At 43.4% G+C, this 16,272-nt stretch overlaps 1 protein-coding gene across 1 annotated transcript; it reads right to left on the bottom strand.

Annotated features, from left to right (window-relative positions):
* Positions 1-4,009: 4,009 nt before the first annotated feature.
* Positions 4,010-14,911, bottom strand: WDR87 (WD repeat domain 87). Its single transcript, XM_053667503.1, has 6 exons — positions 14,840-14,911; positions 13,779-13,946; positions 10,410-13,285; positions 9,688-9,959; positions 5,699-9,339; positions 4,010-5,641 (listed from the first exon to the last, which is right to left on the bottom strand). Exons 1-6 carry the CDS (start codon positions 14,909-14,911, stop codon positions 4,010-4,012), a joined length of 8,661 nt encoding a protein of 2,886 aa, XP_053523478.1.
* Positions 14,912-16,272: the final 1,361 nt, after the last annotated feature.

Here is a 16,272-nt window from a genome sequence, read left to right as displayed (position 1 = left end):
GGTTCACAGGCCTGTGCTCAATCCACTGAGCTACACCAGTCAGGGTTTTTAGCACAATTTTTTTGTTTGTTTAATTTCAGAAGCTTCATGGACCCTTGAAGTATATCCATACCTCAGGTTGCAAAACTCTATCAGAAAAAATCAAAACATGCAGTCAGTCAGTCATCAAGAAATTAGTGGTGTAAGAAAACTAGGGAGAGAGGAGTATAAACGTTTAATATTAAAAGTGTCTTAGGAAGCATAGCAATCAAACAAGGTATAAACCTTCTTTGAATTCTGATTTAAAGTATAAAAGGAAATTTTTGGAGACAATCAGGAAAATTTGCATAGACTATTGGATGATATTAAGGAATTATTTTGTTAGATGTGAAAATCATTATGTAAGAAAAATTTTATAGGACTTCTGACCAAGATGGAGGTGTAGGTAGATACGCTTTGCCTCCTCACACAACCAAAAGGACAACAACAAATTTAAAAACAGAAAATAACCAGAACTGCCAGAAAATCAAACTGTATGGAAGTCCAACAAACAAGGAAAGGAGTTAAAGAAACATTCATTCAGACTGGTAGGATGAGTGGAGATTCAGGCAGCCATGGTGGAGAGGATGTGTGGCAAGGCAGCAGCTGGAGGGACCAGAGCAGGCAAGGCGGTAGCTGGTGGACTTGGTGGTCCCACATTTGTTTGTGGATAAACAGGGAGGAACAACTGGGAAGAGAGACAGACCATGCAATCCAGAGTTCCAGTGCAGGGAAAAAAACCTCAAAAACCTCTGGCTATAAACATCTATGGGGGTTGTGGCAGCAGGAGAAACTCCCCACCTCACAGAAGAGTTTGTTGGAGAGACCCACAGGGCCCTAAAATATAACAAACCCACCCACCTGGGAATCGGCACCAGAAGGGCACAATTTACTTGTGGTAGTGGGAAAGTGACTGAAAGCCAGCAGAGAGCCAAGCAAGTGGCACTAATCCCTCTCAGAACCCTCCCCCACATAGAGTGCTACAACAGCAATGTGGGTTGCCTTGCCCTAGTGAATAGCTAAGGCTTCACCCCTTACATTGCAGCAACTGTGCCAAGGCAATACATATATCGCAAATGTAAGAACAGATCAAAGCTCCAAAAATAGAACTAAGTGACAAATGGATAGCCAACCTATCAGATGCAGAGTTCAAAACACTGGTAATCAGGATGCACACAGAAATGGTTGAGTATAGTTGCAAAATAGGTGGAAAAGTGAAAACTATGCAAAATAAAATGAAGAGGAAATGTACAGGGAACCAACAGTGAAGAAAAGGAAAGTGGCACTCAATTCAGTGATTTGGACCAGAAGGAAGAAATAAACATGCAACCAGAACAGAATGAAGAAACAAGAATTCAAAAAAAAAAAAATGAGGAAATGTTTAGGAATCTCCAGGACATCTTTAAACATTCCAAAATCCAAATCATGGGGTTGTCAGAAGGAGAAGAGGCAGTGCAAGTAATTGAAAACTTATTTGGAAAAAAAAAAAAAACGAAGGAGAACTTCTGAAATCTGGCAAAGGAAATAGACTTCCAGGAAGCCCAGGAAGCTCAGAGAGTGCCAAAGAAGTTGGACCCAAGGAGGAACACACCAAGGCACATCATAATTACATTACCCAAAATGAAAGGTAAGGAGAGAATCTTAAAAGCAGCAAGAAAAAAGGAAACTGGTTCCTACAAAGGAGTTCCCATCAGACTGTCAGCTGATTTCTCAAAAGAGACCTTGCAGGCAAGAAGGTACTGGAAAGAAATATTCGAAGTCATGAAAGGCAAGGACCTCCAACCAAGATTACCTTATCGAGCAAAGCTTTCGTTTAAAATGGAAGTGCAGATAAAGTGCTTCCCAGATAAGGTCAAGTTAAAGGAGTTCATCACCAAGCCCTTATTATATGAAATGTTAACAGGACTTGTCTTCAAAAAAAGATAAAAAATATGAACAGTAAAATGACAACTAACTCACAACTATCAATAACTGAACCTAAAAATATAAAAACTAACATAAACTAAGCAAACCACTAGAATAGGAACAGAATCACAGAAATAGAGATCACATGGAGGGTTATCAATGTGGAGGGGTAGGAGGGAGAATGGGGGAAAAGTTATAGGGAATAAGAAGTATAAATGGTAGGTACAAAATAGACAGGGGGACATTAAGAATAGTTTAGAAAATGGAGACGTCAAGGATCTTATGTGTACAACCCATGGACTTGAACTTAGTGGGGGAATGCTGGTAACAAGCATGCATGGTGCAGGATGGAAGGGAATTAAGAGAAAAAAATGGGACAATGGTAATAGTATAATCAATAAAATATACTTAAAATATTTAGAGTACCAAAGTATTCATAGTTGAAATATGATGTCTGAAATTTTTTAAAAAATACTTTAACAAAGAGCCCTGGCTGGTGTGGCTCTGTTGGTTGGAGTATTGTCCCATAACCAAAAGGTTGCGAGTTCAATTTCTGGTCAGGGCACATACTTAGGTTGTGGGTTCAATCCCCCCATCCAGGGTGTGCATTCCCCAGTCTGGGTGCCTACGGGAAGCAACCAATGTTTCTCTTTCACGTTGATGTTTCTCTCTCCCTTCCGCCCCGCCCAAAGCAATTTTTAAAATGTCCTCTGATGAGGATAAAAAATAATTTCAACAAAGAAAAAAGTGAAGAAATTTTTGTAAGATGTTTACAATTGAATCTAGGTGATGTGATCAGGAAGTTCTCTAATATTCTACTTTTGTGATTGAAATTTTTCATAAGAGAAAATACAAAGTCCTGCTCTCTGACATTCTGGCAAAGATGAAGATCTCTAGGTTGTCACAGCCAGTACTCAGGTTTTAAGGAATCCTAAAGAGCCATCCACAGATTTCCTGACTCTGGAACCACAACAGAGTGGGTTTTTTGTTTTGTTGTTTGTTTGCTTATTTTTACTACCAGAGCACCCACTGATATCCTGCAAAATGATGTAGGTAGGTATTGTTATTTCCTTTCTTGGTCTTTCAAGGAATTTGTCCATCTTGTCTATGTTGTCAAACTTATAAGCATAAAGTTGTTCATCATAGTCTTTATCCTTTTAATGTCAGTAGGACCTGCAGTGATAGCCCCTCTTTCATACTTGATGTTTGTAATTTGTTCACTATTCTCTTTTTGACACAGATAAGTAAACAAGCCAAAAATGAGAAATTATTCAGGTTGAGGCTTGCAGAAACAACTGAACCATGCTTACTTCTGATGCCTTGCCCAGCTATTAGTTCCGTCATTTTTTGAGGCTCCCTACCCCCTGCCCACAGCTCTCATATACTTCGTGTGACCTAATATGTAGTATGACATGAAAGAGCCCAACTACACACCTACGGCTGTCATTGCCCTTGGCCTCCAAGGTGAACCCAACTTTTCAGAATAGTCTCTTTCCCTCCATCCTTGGCCTCACCTCAAAAGCAAACACAAGTGGAAGCAGTAGAATAACACAGGAGAGGCGGTATGGGGAGTAGCAAAATGGCACAGGTGGGTTACTTGCTAGAAGGTGTTGGAAGACTTAGCTTACCTGGGAAGAGGAAGTTCTAAAGTCTCCATGATGGGGAGATATCAGGGAAGGAACTTCCCTGATGATGCGCGTTTCTTCCTATATGGTCTTTAGAAGAGGATGATGGGAGACAAGAAAGAAAGAGGACAAGAACAGACCCTTCTGTCTGAAGGCCTCCAGAGAGTGAGCACCACTCATTTTTGGTAAGGTTTCTCACTCTTTGGAGTATATATCTGGTCTCTCTGGCTACCTTTCTAGAGAAGCAATGTTTGGGGGAAAAGAGACACATCACAGAGCTTATTAGATATAAGAACCTCCTCTTTATTCCACATACAGAAGATGGTTTTTGGAGCTGAGTAGGATAAGGGCTTTGGCCTTTCCCTACCTTTGTATGAGACCTAGAAATAAAAGTCTAGATCTGGTGACAAGGCCTTTCTTCAGGTGGAAATGAAAAGTCCTGACATTCACTCAATCCCAAGTTAGGGAGCAGGAGCAATGATGTGGGGCAATTCCTTGGTGAGGTGAAGATCAGCTTGGGGCAGGCTTTTCCAAGCAAGTTCTAAGATGCCATAATGGGCGATGCCCATGGGAAGCATGGTATGCACATTGGTCTGTCCTGGGAGGGATACCACCTCCTGGAACTCCAGAGAACCTCTAGGGATATGAGAGTGACCACAAAATAAGTGGTAGAACAACCGCTCCCCAGGAACTAGCTCTGTGGCCTTTAGGGCCTCTTTGTAGATGATCTCATGGGATTGGGGTTCCTCTCTCAGTAGCAGCTCCTGCAGCAATCTCTGGATTCCAGGGGACTTGAGTTGGTACAGATCCATGAGGTGGTAGAACTGTTCTATCCAAGCAGCACTATCTTTTGCATATCGCTCCTGCAACATCCGCAAAACATGGTACAGTGCCACAAATGTCTCCCATAAAGGCACCTCTTCCTGTTTTTTAAAGCTGGGCTGTGCCTTCTTTTCCACCTTGGGCAATCTGGGAAACCTGCCCTTATCCTTAAAAGCCCAGAAGTCCTTTTGAAACATCAATGCTAAGGTTTGTTTTTCCACAGAGGCACGGGCACCTATGAAAATGTCTCTTGTGGCAGGATGAAAGTGTTGTGTCTCCATTTCCTTGAGGGCACTGGATATCTGCTCAGCCCGGGCACTTCTGTAAGGCTCTCCCAGAAGATACCAATTTATAGCCTTTGAATCTGGAATATGTTTTGTAGCTAATGAGGACTTTGGTATGGGGAAAGCCAAAGCTTTTAAATGGGTTTCCTTTTCCTTTTTTTTTATAGGAGGGATCACTTTCAGGTATTTTGGACCCACGGGCTTTGTACTGGTTTTTGATATCTGTCTGCTTTCTGATTCTAGGACCTGCCTGTGGCGGTAAGTGATATCTTGAAGCTTGGCTAGATGTGTCCATTCTAAGGTTCCCTTTGAGGTGAGGTCTTTGAGAAGCTGGCACAATCTGTGGAAATTGTCTCTGGAAGGCTGTTCTCCTGCCTCCATTCGTTCTAGGACATGTTGGATCCACCCTATATCTGAGAGGCTTAAGTCTGCATGTATTTTCTCAGCCGGGATTTGGGAAATAGGTAATTGTACCTCTGTCTGTTCCATCAGAGATGGATGATGACTCAAAAGCCACTGCCACCTATCCCCTAGTGGTTTGCCTTGGAGTTTCTCAGATTCTGTGGTCTTCCTCAACATGTGGGATAAATATGGGGTCTTTAAGTCTGGCTTTTGGGACTCCAAACCTGTATCCAAAACTTGTAGAGGAATGGGCTGATCTTTCTTCAACGGTTCTTCTTGTTTACCCATAAACCTTGTCTCTGCAAATATCCTGGGTGTCTCTAGTACAGTGGCCTTATCTTTCCAGGATGACATTAGCATGGGTATAGTCTCTTCCCTCCCCATAGCTATTGAGATAAATTTCTTGGGAGGAATTCTCAGAACTTTCAGGTTTATATCACTGCCTTCAACCTTAGGGAATCTTTCTCTAATAGAAGGGACTATTTTTCTTCCTCCTAGGTCCTCTCCTCTTTTTTCTTGTAACTTAAATAGTGTCTCTTTTTTAAAAATCTCTTTTTCCTTGTCTACCTCCTCTTTCTCTTCTTTCTCACTCAAATTTTCAATCTCTTCCTCACTCATACTTTCATCCTTCTTCTTAAATACTTCCTCCTCTTTCTTCTCCTCTCCCTGCACTTTCTTCTTTTTCTTCTCCTCCTCCTCTTCCTCTTTCTTCTCCTCCTCCTCTTCCTCTTTCTTCTCCTCCTCCTCTTCCTCTTTCTTCTCCTTCAACTCTCTGATGTCCTCCATCTCCTCTTCCTCCTCCTCTTCCTCCTCCTCTGGTTCTTCCTCCTCCTGTCCCTCCTCTTTCTCCTCCTCTGATAAACTCTCCTGCTCTACTTCACCTAACAGGTTTTCTATTTCTCCAGAAAAGCTCTCTTCACTTTCCACCTCATCCATTTGACTGGTAAATTCTTCCTGTGACATATCAACTCTTTCTAACATTTTTCTCTTCCTTGACTTTTGTTTAAGAAATGACATTTCTTCTTCCTCTGTTATTTCTTCTTCCTTGTCTTCCTCCATGAATTCTTTGTGTTGCCTGGCCAATCTGCTTTCTTCCTCAGTAATTTGTTCCTCTTTCTTTATCAGTCTTTTCATTTCCTGGGACAGTCTTCTCTCTCTTTTAGCAAGGTTCTCCTCATTTTTGGTCATTTCTGATTGTTCCTCAGAAATATCCCACTCTTCAGCATCAAGTGCATTTTGTTCTTTGCTCAATCTTCTCTCCATAACCAAGAATGACCTCCTTTTCTTTGTCAGCTGTATTTCTTCCTGGGTTAATTTCTTTTCTTTTTTGATAAGGTCTTGAAACACATTTAAGACTTTTTTGCTCACTCTTGATGGTTCCTTGGAAATTTTTCCTTTAGTCAGCTTTCCTACTATTTTGGCTAGCTTCCTTTCTTCCTGAGCATATATTCTCCCTCCTCTAGTAAATTCTAATTTCCCCTCAACAATATTCCTTTGCTTCGTGGCCAATATCCTATCTTCATATACCATTATCTTCTCTTCTAGTGACAATTTCCTCTTAGTTAGTTCTAATTCATTCTCACTCAGTTTCCTCTGTGTTGACGTTTCTTGAGTCTCTCCCTTAGAGAGAATCTCGTTTTCCTCAGCTAGTCTCACCTTCTCCTGGGTCAGTTTCTTCACTTCCACGCCCAATGCCTTTTCTTTTTTAGTAATATCCTCTTCTCTACTGAGCAGTTTCGTTTCTTGAAATATTGCCTTCTGCTCCACAGCTAATTTCATTTTGTCCTGGACTAGCTTGTGCTGTTTCTCAGCCAGATTTTCCACTACTTGTGCCAGTTTTTTCTCTGCATCAGCCAGTTTCTCCTTCTTCTGGAAAAGTTCCTCCTTTTTCTCCACTAGCTTCTCCTCTGCCAGAAACGATTTCTTCCTGTACATGTCCACTTTCTTCTTTACTTCCACTAATTTCTTTATGTTCTGGACAAGGTCGTTTTTGAGCTGGTACAAGTTCTCTTTCCTCTGAATCAATTCTACCTTCTCCTGAAGCAGCTTTTCCTTCTCCTGGGCCAGACTCTCCTCTCTCCTGTCTAGTATCCTCTTATTGTTTGCAAGTTCCACCTTGTCTAGGATCAATTTTTCCCTTTCCTGGGCCAGTTTATTTTTATTCTCCATCAATTGTTCCCTTTTCTGCGCAAGTCTTTCTTCTTCCTCAGGCAGATATTTTATGGCCTGGGCCAGTTTTTTCTCTTCCTGAATCAGCAGCTCTTCTTCCTGGACCAGTTTTTTCTCTCCTATAGTCAGTTTCTCCTCTTTCCAGGCCAGTATCTTCTCCTCCTGAGCCAAACCCTCATTTTCCTTAGCTATTTCCTCCTCTTCCTGATTCAGCCGATCTTGTTTCCAAACCAATTCCTCCTCTTCCCCTGTCAGCACCTTTAATTTCTGGTCTAGTTCCTTTTCTTGCCAGGCCAGATCTTGCCCCGTCTGGACCAGTTTCTCCATTTTCTGGACCAGTATGTTTTTTACCTCAGCCAGCTTCTCTTCTTTCTTTGCTATTTTCTCTTCTTCACGAGCCTGTTTCTCTAATTTCTTGGCCAGTTTCTCCCTATTCTGGGCCAATTGCTCTGCTCTTTGGCTTAGCTGCTCCTCTCTTTGAGCCAGTTTTTCCCCTTTCTGGACAAACTTCATCTCTGCCTGGGCCATTTGGCTGTCTCTCTGAGCCAGTTTTCCATAATCTCTGGCCAGTTTTCTCTCTTCCTGAGCCAGTTTTATCTCTTCTTGTGCTAGCTGCTCTTCTTCTTGTGCCAGCTTCCTCTCTTCTTGGGCTCGTTTTCTTTCAGCTTGGGCTCGTTTCCTCTCAACCTGGGCCTGTTTATATTCTTTCTGGATCTGTCTCTGCTCTTCTGTTACCAGCCCTTCTTCTTTCTCTCCCTCTCCTTCTTCTTTTTCCAAACCCTGAGACAATTTTTCTACCTCCAGCATCAATTCCTTTTCATCCTTGAACTTTTGCTCCCTGGATCTGTGTAACATCTTTTCTCCAACCTGTGCCCCCTCGTCCCATTCCAGCTTCCTCTTTCTCTCCTCCAGCTTTTCCTCAGCTGGAAATATCTTCCCTTTGAGCTTTGGTGGTTTTTCCCCTTCCTCAAAATGACCCTTGTCCCAGGCTTTTTTCCATTCATTCAAGGATGCCCTCCTTTCACTGTAGATCTGTTTCCATTCATCCCAGGACTTCTTCCAATCCTGTAAAGATAGCTTCTTCTCATCCATAACTGGTATTCCTTCTTGTTCAACCACTCTTCCCTCTAGTTTGGTCCTTTCTTCCACTTCCTGACTACCATCCATCTCTCTTTTGCTCATTTTCTTCTCTTTTTTATCCACTTGTATTTCCTTCATGACTGCTTTCATCTTTTGCTTAGAAGGTTTTTTAGAAGATTTATGATCTTGTTTCTTTAGTATGTGTTTCTCCTTGGTTAGGCCACCAGGTTCTAAAATAATAATTTTCTTTTTCTTCCCCTTTTTGGGAATTACCTGGGTTTCTTGTATGTCCCCCACTTCCTTTTGCACTTGTCCCTGCCCCTCTGGTAGCTCATCAATGTCTCTGATCACCATATCCTCTCTAATTGCTCCTTCATGAATAAACATTGGTTCCTCCTCTGACCAGGCTGCATCCCAGTCAAGGTCCTCAAGCAGAACCTCACTTTTTTTCTTTAGCAGGGGGCAGATCTTCTCAAAGAGCTCCCAGCTGGGGTGCTTATCTGCTAGCACCTCTTGAGCCATGGCCACTAACTCAGTATTTAGAGATTCTGACATTTTTGTTTGGGAACCAGATATCCTCAGGGTCATAAGACGACATAGATCATCCCGCCATGATGAGCCATCTCCAGCGGTAGCCCTGTGTCCAGGAGTTCCATAGGCACCCCGCCCTCTGGCTTTCACACTCTTCACAACTGGTTCTTTTACAGGAGACAGAGGTTCTTTCTCAATTACAACTTCAGCTTCTTTTGTCTTCCTCTTCATGGGTTTCCGAACTGTTGTTTTCTTGCCTCTTTTGTCACGTATTTTCCTTAGCATCTTCAGGGGCACTGTAACATCCTTTGAGACATCTTTCTCTGGAGGCTGTTGTTCAGCATCTTTTGAAATCTTCAGCATACTGCTGGTTGAAGACTCGGAATAGATGGCTGTCTCCACCTTAGTTGGTGCAACTTTACTTTGATCACTTTCATCCTCTAAGGGACTTGGCTCTGTGCCTATCTCTTTCATCTTTTTGATGATCCGAAACATTTTTTGGGCTGCACAAAAAATTAGGAGATGTTGATAAGGACAGCATGGGAGGCTTAAATGAAACCCTCCCCAATATCTGGTATGAACTAAGAGGACTACCATAAGAAATTACAACAGAGGGAGCTGAGGCCTTCACACACAAAAAAAGACATTATCTTTTTTCCCAGTTTCCCCACCCAATATCCTAGAGAGAGGAGCCTTTGAAGTCTTCCCGAGTTTGGGTGAATTCTCCCTAGATCTGTGAAAAGACCTTTCACTTATCTCTACTCCCATGTGATATCTCTTGACTCACTTTAGCCCTAAGTACCCTGCCTCTTGAAGACCGTGAGGCATGAACTAGATCACCCCATACATACTATGCTTTTTTCTCCTTGCTTGGCTCCATTTTTGGCTTTTGCTGGGCTTGATGGCAACTTCAGATTCTTCAGGAATTACATCAGATTGCTTGGAAAAGGATGTAATTTCAGAAACCCTTGAGACATCTAAAGAAAAAGTAGGCTTTTTATCTCTATGTGACCAAGTTAGGTTTTCATTCAATCGCTGTTCCACTTGAGTGTGAAGGAGCTGGAGATCTGCGGCACGCATCCCCAGCAGACTGTCCAGAGTTTCCTGCCCAATCATTTCCTGCCTATGAATGTCAAAGGAGAAAAGGAGCATGCTGAATCAGGGAAAAGAGAGAATGATAAAGAGTAGACAAGCAGGGGGCTTGGCAAAGTGACCAACAGAGACTGTGTACCTGAAGGTAAAGGATGGCCAAGAAGAAAAAAAAAATGTCTAGGAAGATCAGATAGCAATAAATGGAATGATCTGTATGGAGGCTGCAACGGTAGGAGAAAAAGATGAACGGTGGAACTCAGGTATGGGACAGACAGGAATAGGAGAAGAAACAGAGAAAGGATTGATCAGTCAGGGGATTGTCACATAGTCTAAGAATGGCAAAAGACTAGGAATAGGTAAAAAGACAGGATAAGCCGAAGAAGAGGGATGAAGAGATAGGAAAGAATGTAAGGGGGAAATAAGGAAGGGGAGATGAAAATTAGAAGCTAGTAAAGAACTAAGGAAAGCACAAAGAACTTACTGCATCTCCCAGAAAGTCTCTTGATTCTGGATCAAGTTTAACAGTGAGGACTTAGAGTGGATTCCAGTGTCAGCCATGAGGTTCAGTGCTTTATTCCTCACTCTTTGGTCCTTGTCCATTAACCCTTGGGCCAGAGGAATGGCAAAGAGATGAGTAATCATTCCTAGACGCTTCAGCCCTTCCCAGGCTAGCTCTCGAATCATTGGATTAGAATTGGTTGTATCATCCAGCAGACGATGGGCTGTTTCAGAGCGCAGGGCTGGAGACACCTGGTAAAAAGCAAAGATTTGCCCTAGTGCACCAATACAGCATTGGTACTTCAGTGGAGGAGGAGCATACATCATAATGTTCAGTATTGCCTCAATCAAGCTATTAATAGCTATTTCAGTCATCCTTCTTCCCAGCCAGCTACGGTTTGTTGGGTCTGTAAGGACACTATAAGTTCCCTGCTTGGACATTCTCTTTTCTATGAAGTCTTCCTCTTCCTTTTCCTGTGTATATTCTTTTACATCATGTATGGGTCTTACCCTACTGTGCCAGAAGAACTGTTGAGATTTATCCCATTCCAACTTCCGAATGGGTGAATGCAGGTTGCACTGTAGGTATATTGGGCTGCCCTCTGGCCAAAGACGGGCACGGATCACTGAGTTAGGGATATAGCAATCAGGAGCAAAGAGCCATTTCCTCCCATAACCAAAGTAGCATTTCAGTATCTGATAAGGATTGAGTCCATCCCAGGTAGTCAACTGTAGCTGGGGAGGAACCATATAATGGGGATATAGTTTGCTCAACCTTATATCAGTTTCCTCCTTTTCCAAAGAACCATGTCTTGGGGAAGACAGTAATATGAGGCTCCCTTGCTCATCTTCTTCTATGACATGTGGCACAGTGTGGTCAAAGGCAATGGCCCGCTTATTGACAAGTTTCTCCAGACCCACTAGTTCCTGTTGCCCTTGTCCAAGGTAGATATACTTGGGCACAAACATGGTCTCAAAGGAGAAGAAGAAGCTTGGTAAGAAAGGCTTAGGGATTTCTACCACTTCATCTGCCATGCTCATAAATGAAAGGTAAACCAGCTGGGATGGGGGAAGCAGTTTTAAACAGGATACCAGATAAAGACTCTGGTTGAAAGTCACAAGCAGGTCACCTCGATCATTTGCAAAGCAGATTGGGCCAAAATGCAGTGATGAGTCCAGCAAGGCTACAAGTCTACCATGAAAGTTCCATATCCGGACAGAGCCATCAATACCACCTGTGACAAAAAGGCTCAAGGTCAGGCATACATCAAAGGATGTAATTGCACACCGGTGCAGAGGCAAGGTCTCTATAAACCTGGAGCCTTCCTGTGCCTCAGAGGACAGAAAATCATGGAATTTCCAGAGACGCAGGCAGTTAGTCTCTGTGATAGCACCCACAGACTTTGGCAAGAGTATCAGGTGTTTTAGGTGACAGCTGCTGAGAATGCTGGCCAGTGGTCGTAAGTGTACTTTGGTCCCATCAAGCACAGCTTCTGATAGGCGTATGTAGTCATCCATTCCATAGGAACAGAGCAAAGAGCATTCTCGGCCACCTAAAAGCCCTCCAGGCAGCGTAGAGAATGCTAATATAGCCCCAAAGTGCATGAATTTCTCTATTCGGGCACAGCTGTGCTGGGAAAGCACTCTTATCATACCACTCTCATGTCCAGAGAACATAAGTCCTTCTAGACCCCGACCCAGGTGGAAATGCCCATAAGCCAGGCATTGTACTGCGTCCTGAGCATTTGGTGAGGTGCATAAAAGATACTTGGCTGGGCAAGGGCAGCGGGTTGTGTCAAAGACCAGCACCTCTGAGCCCCCTGTTGCTACAAAGAGCTCTTCTTTATCTGGGTTATATGCCCAGTCCACAGCTTGGTCCAGGGTTGAGAAGGGCCAGGTGAAAACCAGAAGATCCCCTGTTACTGGAGACACAAAGCGCAACAAGCCATCCTCAGTAGTGCATAGGATCCGGAACCAGTTATTACCACAGCAGACCCGACGCAACTGCTCTGGAGCAGAGCCACAGATGTGAAAGAGGCTATAGAAGCAGGGCAGACGGCGCAAGGAGAAAGTATGGGTAGTTTGGCAGAAGAAAGTAGTGTTATCAATAAACTGGAGTCCATACAATTCCTCTCCAAGTTCTAGTTGTCGCAGTAGGTTCCCAGAAGTAAGGTTCCACTCCTTGATGAAACCCTCCTTGCCAGCTGTTAACAGGGTGTGGGCTTCTGGCCGGCTGTGTATACATATCACTGACAAGGAATGGGCCTTGAAACTGTGGTGAGAGGAGCTCTGACTAAGGCTCCATACTTGGATGTCCCCAGTCCTATTTCCAGCATAGAGGTAACCCTGCTCGATACAGGTGAAGCAGCAAGTGATAGAGGAGCCACTAGTGGTAGAAGTGAATCTCTTCACCTCTCCCAGCTGGCTCAGGCCCTGGCGCTCAAGGACCCTCACCACAGTCTCACACAGGGCTAGGAGGGAGCCGTCAGGCCCATTCAACATGATGTCCTGGACAAGCTCATCGCCAGGCATGGAAACCATGTGGGCGATTTGGAGGCCCTTGCCACTCTGCTCAATGATCCAGACAACCACTGCCCCAAGGATGCCAGACAGAAGCATCTTCATTTCCGGGTCATAGCAGAGGCAGTTGATGTTAAAGCGGCAAGGCACTACAGCCAGGGGTTTGAAAGACCGAAAATGGTCCCCAAAGAGCCGCAGGAGCAGGTCACCACAGTAGGCCACGAGGATATGAAAGGAGCCTGTGTGTACCATACACTGGATGGGTGGCACTCGTTCAGTCATGGAAAAGATTCTCTTCTCGACCATGTCCTCTGTTTTGCTCTTCATCCATACTACAGCCTAGAAGAGAAGAAGATGGAAACTGCCTAGAAAAGATGGTAGAAAAGGAAAGGGAAGAATATTCATTTATTTTTCCCTGTTCTTGTGCTAAGAAGGAATTGGAGGATTCTAGAGTGATTTTGCCCCATGGTTATGGTGGTTGGAAATATTGTAGGAGCAGGAAAACCAGAACATTTTCCCTAATTGTACCCTACTTTAAGAAAACCATAAAATCTATTTGGCATGGAGACTATAATGGGAGAAAGGATGAGGGGGAAATCCTGGATCCGGGTCACTTTATTTATTTATTTATTTATTTTATTTTATTTTTTTTACTTTTTATAAGGGTTTACTTGAGCCAAAATGAGGACATGTGCCTGGGAGCAAGATCTCAAAATTTCCCCAGGTCACTTTCATTGAAGGTGTACATCCTTCGTCAGTCTGGGGTGAGGAGTTTACATGGATATGGCCCCTGTAACATGGGCTAAGAAGAAGAACAACTAGGGAGTTTTACCTGTATTTCTTTTGTGCTTGTTACCCACGAGAGGGAGGCAAAGAAGTTGGCATCACTGAAGTAATAGCATATAAGCGGCATATTTTGAGGATGGCGAGACTCTTTGAACAGTATCTGGGACCGGTCACTCAGCACAACTATGCCACTCTTTGGGTCCTCTAAAATTTGCTGGGAAGAAGCATGGCATAAAGTAAGAGACCAGAACACATATGCACTAAATATATTCTCACTCAAGCCACAATTGAAACAGTTCCCAAACTCATGCCACAACCCCAGGGACCACTCCTGTTGTATGCACACCTTACCACCTGTGGGACACCTAACACTTCACAAGCATAGGGCCTCTATGGGCAAATTTGATAGTGTGAGCACAGGGGAAACTGATGTTCTTCTCACGTGCAGTTACCTATACCTACCTTCTAATTTTCTCCCTTCTGTCTAAAAGGTACATATGCCACAAAAGACACATTTAACAGATTAATTGGGAAAGTGAGTACACTGCCATATACCCATGTGCAATGTAACGGGATGTCCCAAAAAGTCAGTACAGCTTTATATTACAGTTTATAACTGCACTAAGTAAGACTTCTAGGACACCCTACCTGGCTTTTAAATTTGACATAGGAAGATTTTACACACACACATACACATACACACACACACACACACATGCAAACTATATTATCCCACAGTGACAGAGCATGTGCTATGCTACGTGAACCTGTGATCCTTTTACACAGAGCCCACCATAGCACAACTGAAGTTGGCAAGTATTCTCTCTGATACCCTCTCCCTTCTCTTTTAGAAATGTTTCTCTTCCCAGAGGGTTGGTTCCTTTGGCAATGCTCCAAAGTGTTCACCTTCCACTGTGAAAATGTCCTTGCAAGAGGTCTCTAGACTCATTTGGAGATTGGTGGCCCACTTCCTAAGGTGACAATTGTCTTATGGTCTCCTCTGTCTGCTGCCTGCTTACATGGAAATCTATGCTCCTCAGAAGTGCTTGTAACTATAAGAAGATAGACAGAGGCCAAAGACATGTTTATATCCTACATATACATTACCTTGCTACTATATAAGTCACTTATGAGGTATTTAAAATCCTTCCAGAGGGGAATCAGTCTAGGAGAAGACATCACCTTGACTATTCCGTTTTGCTCAGTACCATTGCTTAAAAACCTGTGGAAATCCAAAAGAAGTGAACTTAACCACTACTACTTTTTGAGGAGCTAGGAATCAGAAAGCAAGATACATGAACTCACGTTTATTGCACACTTTTTGAATGTCAGGAACTATACACAAGACATACCTTCTCATGTAATCCTCACCCCAGCCCAGTGAAGTAGGTGTTACTTCATTTCAGTGCCAAGAAAACTGAGGCTTGGGGAGGGTACATAAAGAAGTTGGAGAGTAAATCTTAGCTACCACAACCCAGTGGGATACTATGGGTGAGGGAAGCAGAGGGGAGCTAGGAAGGAATACCATCCCAGGCAAACAGTTCTTTGCTGATGGCAGCCAGTTAAAAGAGCATCTGCCAGGACTAGGATGCAGATCCCTGGGGCCTGCCCTAGACTTACTGAAGCAGAACCTTAGAAGTGGGACTCAGGAACCTTCATACATAACAAGCTCCCTAGGCGATTCGGTGGACATTCAAGTCTGACTACTTGAAATAGGAAATTGAGATGCTGGCCCCCAAGACTAAGGGTCAGCCCACTAGCACAGCTGGAGAAAGGATCCAGCCATTTGGCCTTGCACGGTTTCCCAGGCTGGTGGAATCAAGTAGCTTCCTTACATGTGAATCATCTATCATCCTCTTTTGCACTCTCTTGTCTTTGGCTTTCATGAGAACAAACTCCCACTTTTCTCAGTTGGATTGTGAATACATCCTACATTTTTTAATCCTCGCAGAGAAAAGGATATGTTCACTGACTTGAGAAAGACAGAAAGAAACATCGATATGAGAAAAACATGGATCCATTGCCTCCCACACACACCCCGAATGGGGATCAAACCCACAACTCAGTTAGTTACACGCCCTGGCCAGGGATCAAACTCGCAACCTTCTGGTGTACAGAACAACACTCAAACTAACTGAACCATCTGGCCGGGGCAAATCCTACTTTTTTTTTTTTTTTTTTTTTTTTTTTAGAGAGAGAGAGAGGGGAAAGGAAGGACAATGAGTGTGAGAGAAACAGCAATGTGTGGTTGCCTCTCATGTGTCCCCCACTGGGGACCTGGCCTGCAACCCAGGCATGTGCCCTGACTGGGAAGCAAACTGGCGACCTTTTGCTTCACAGGCCCATGCTCAATCCACTGAGCTACACCAGCCAGGGTGGGAGTCTCTCTTTACTGGTCAGACAATGGGCTTGTTTTCCTCATTTGTAAAATGAAAATGCCAGTGTTGCCTACTTCACAGGATTGTTGCAAAGATCAAATAATTCTGTTAATACTTTTTAAAGTATACTCTGAAGCAATAAACAATTATTGTGATTGCTGT

The sequence above is a fragment of the Artibeus jamaicensis genome, unplaced genomic scaffold (assembly GCF_021234435.1).
Source record: "Artibeus jamaicensis isolate MK-2021 breed Jamaican fruit bat unplaced genomic scaffold, CSHL_Jam_final contig_47, whole genome shotgun sequence".
Classification (NCBI taxonomy): Eukaryota; Metazoa; Chordata; class Mammalia; order Chiroptera; family Phyllostomidae; genus Artibeus; species Artibeus jamaicensis.
The sequence above is the reverse complement of the archived record's forward strand: the minus strand, read 5'-3'. Positions and strand labels throughout refer to the sequence as shown.

Excerpts from the sequence above, each read along its gene's own strand:
- WDR87 (XM_053667503.1), bottom strand. The coding sequence starts at position 14,911 with ATGTCTTCTCCTAGACTGATTCCCCTCTGGAAGGATTTTAAATACCTC. Across the intron at positions 13,947-14,839 it reads GTGACTTATATAGTAGCAAG|CAAATTTTAGAGGACCCAAA; the intron begins GTAATGTATATG and ends GCTTCTTCCCAG. Across the intron at positions 13,286-13,778 it reads CAAGCACAAAAGAAATACAG|GCTGTAGTATGGATGAAGAG; the intron begins GTAAAACTCCCT and ends CTTCTCTTCTAG.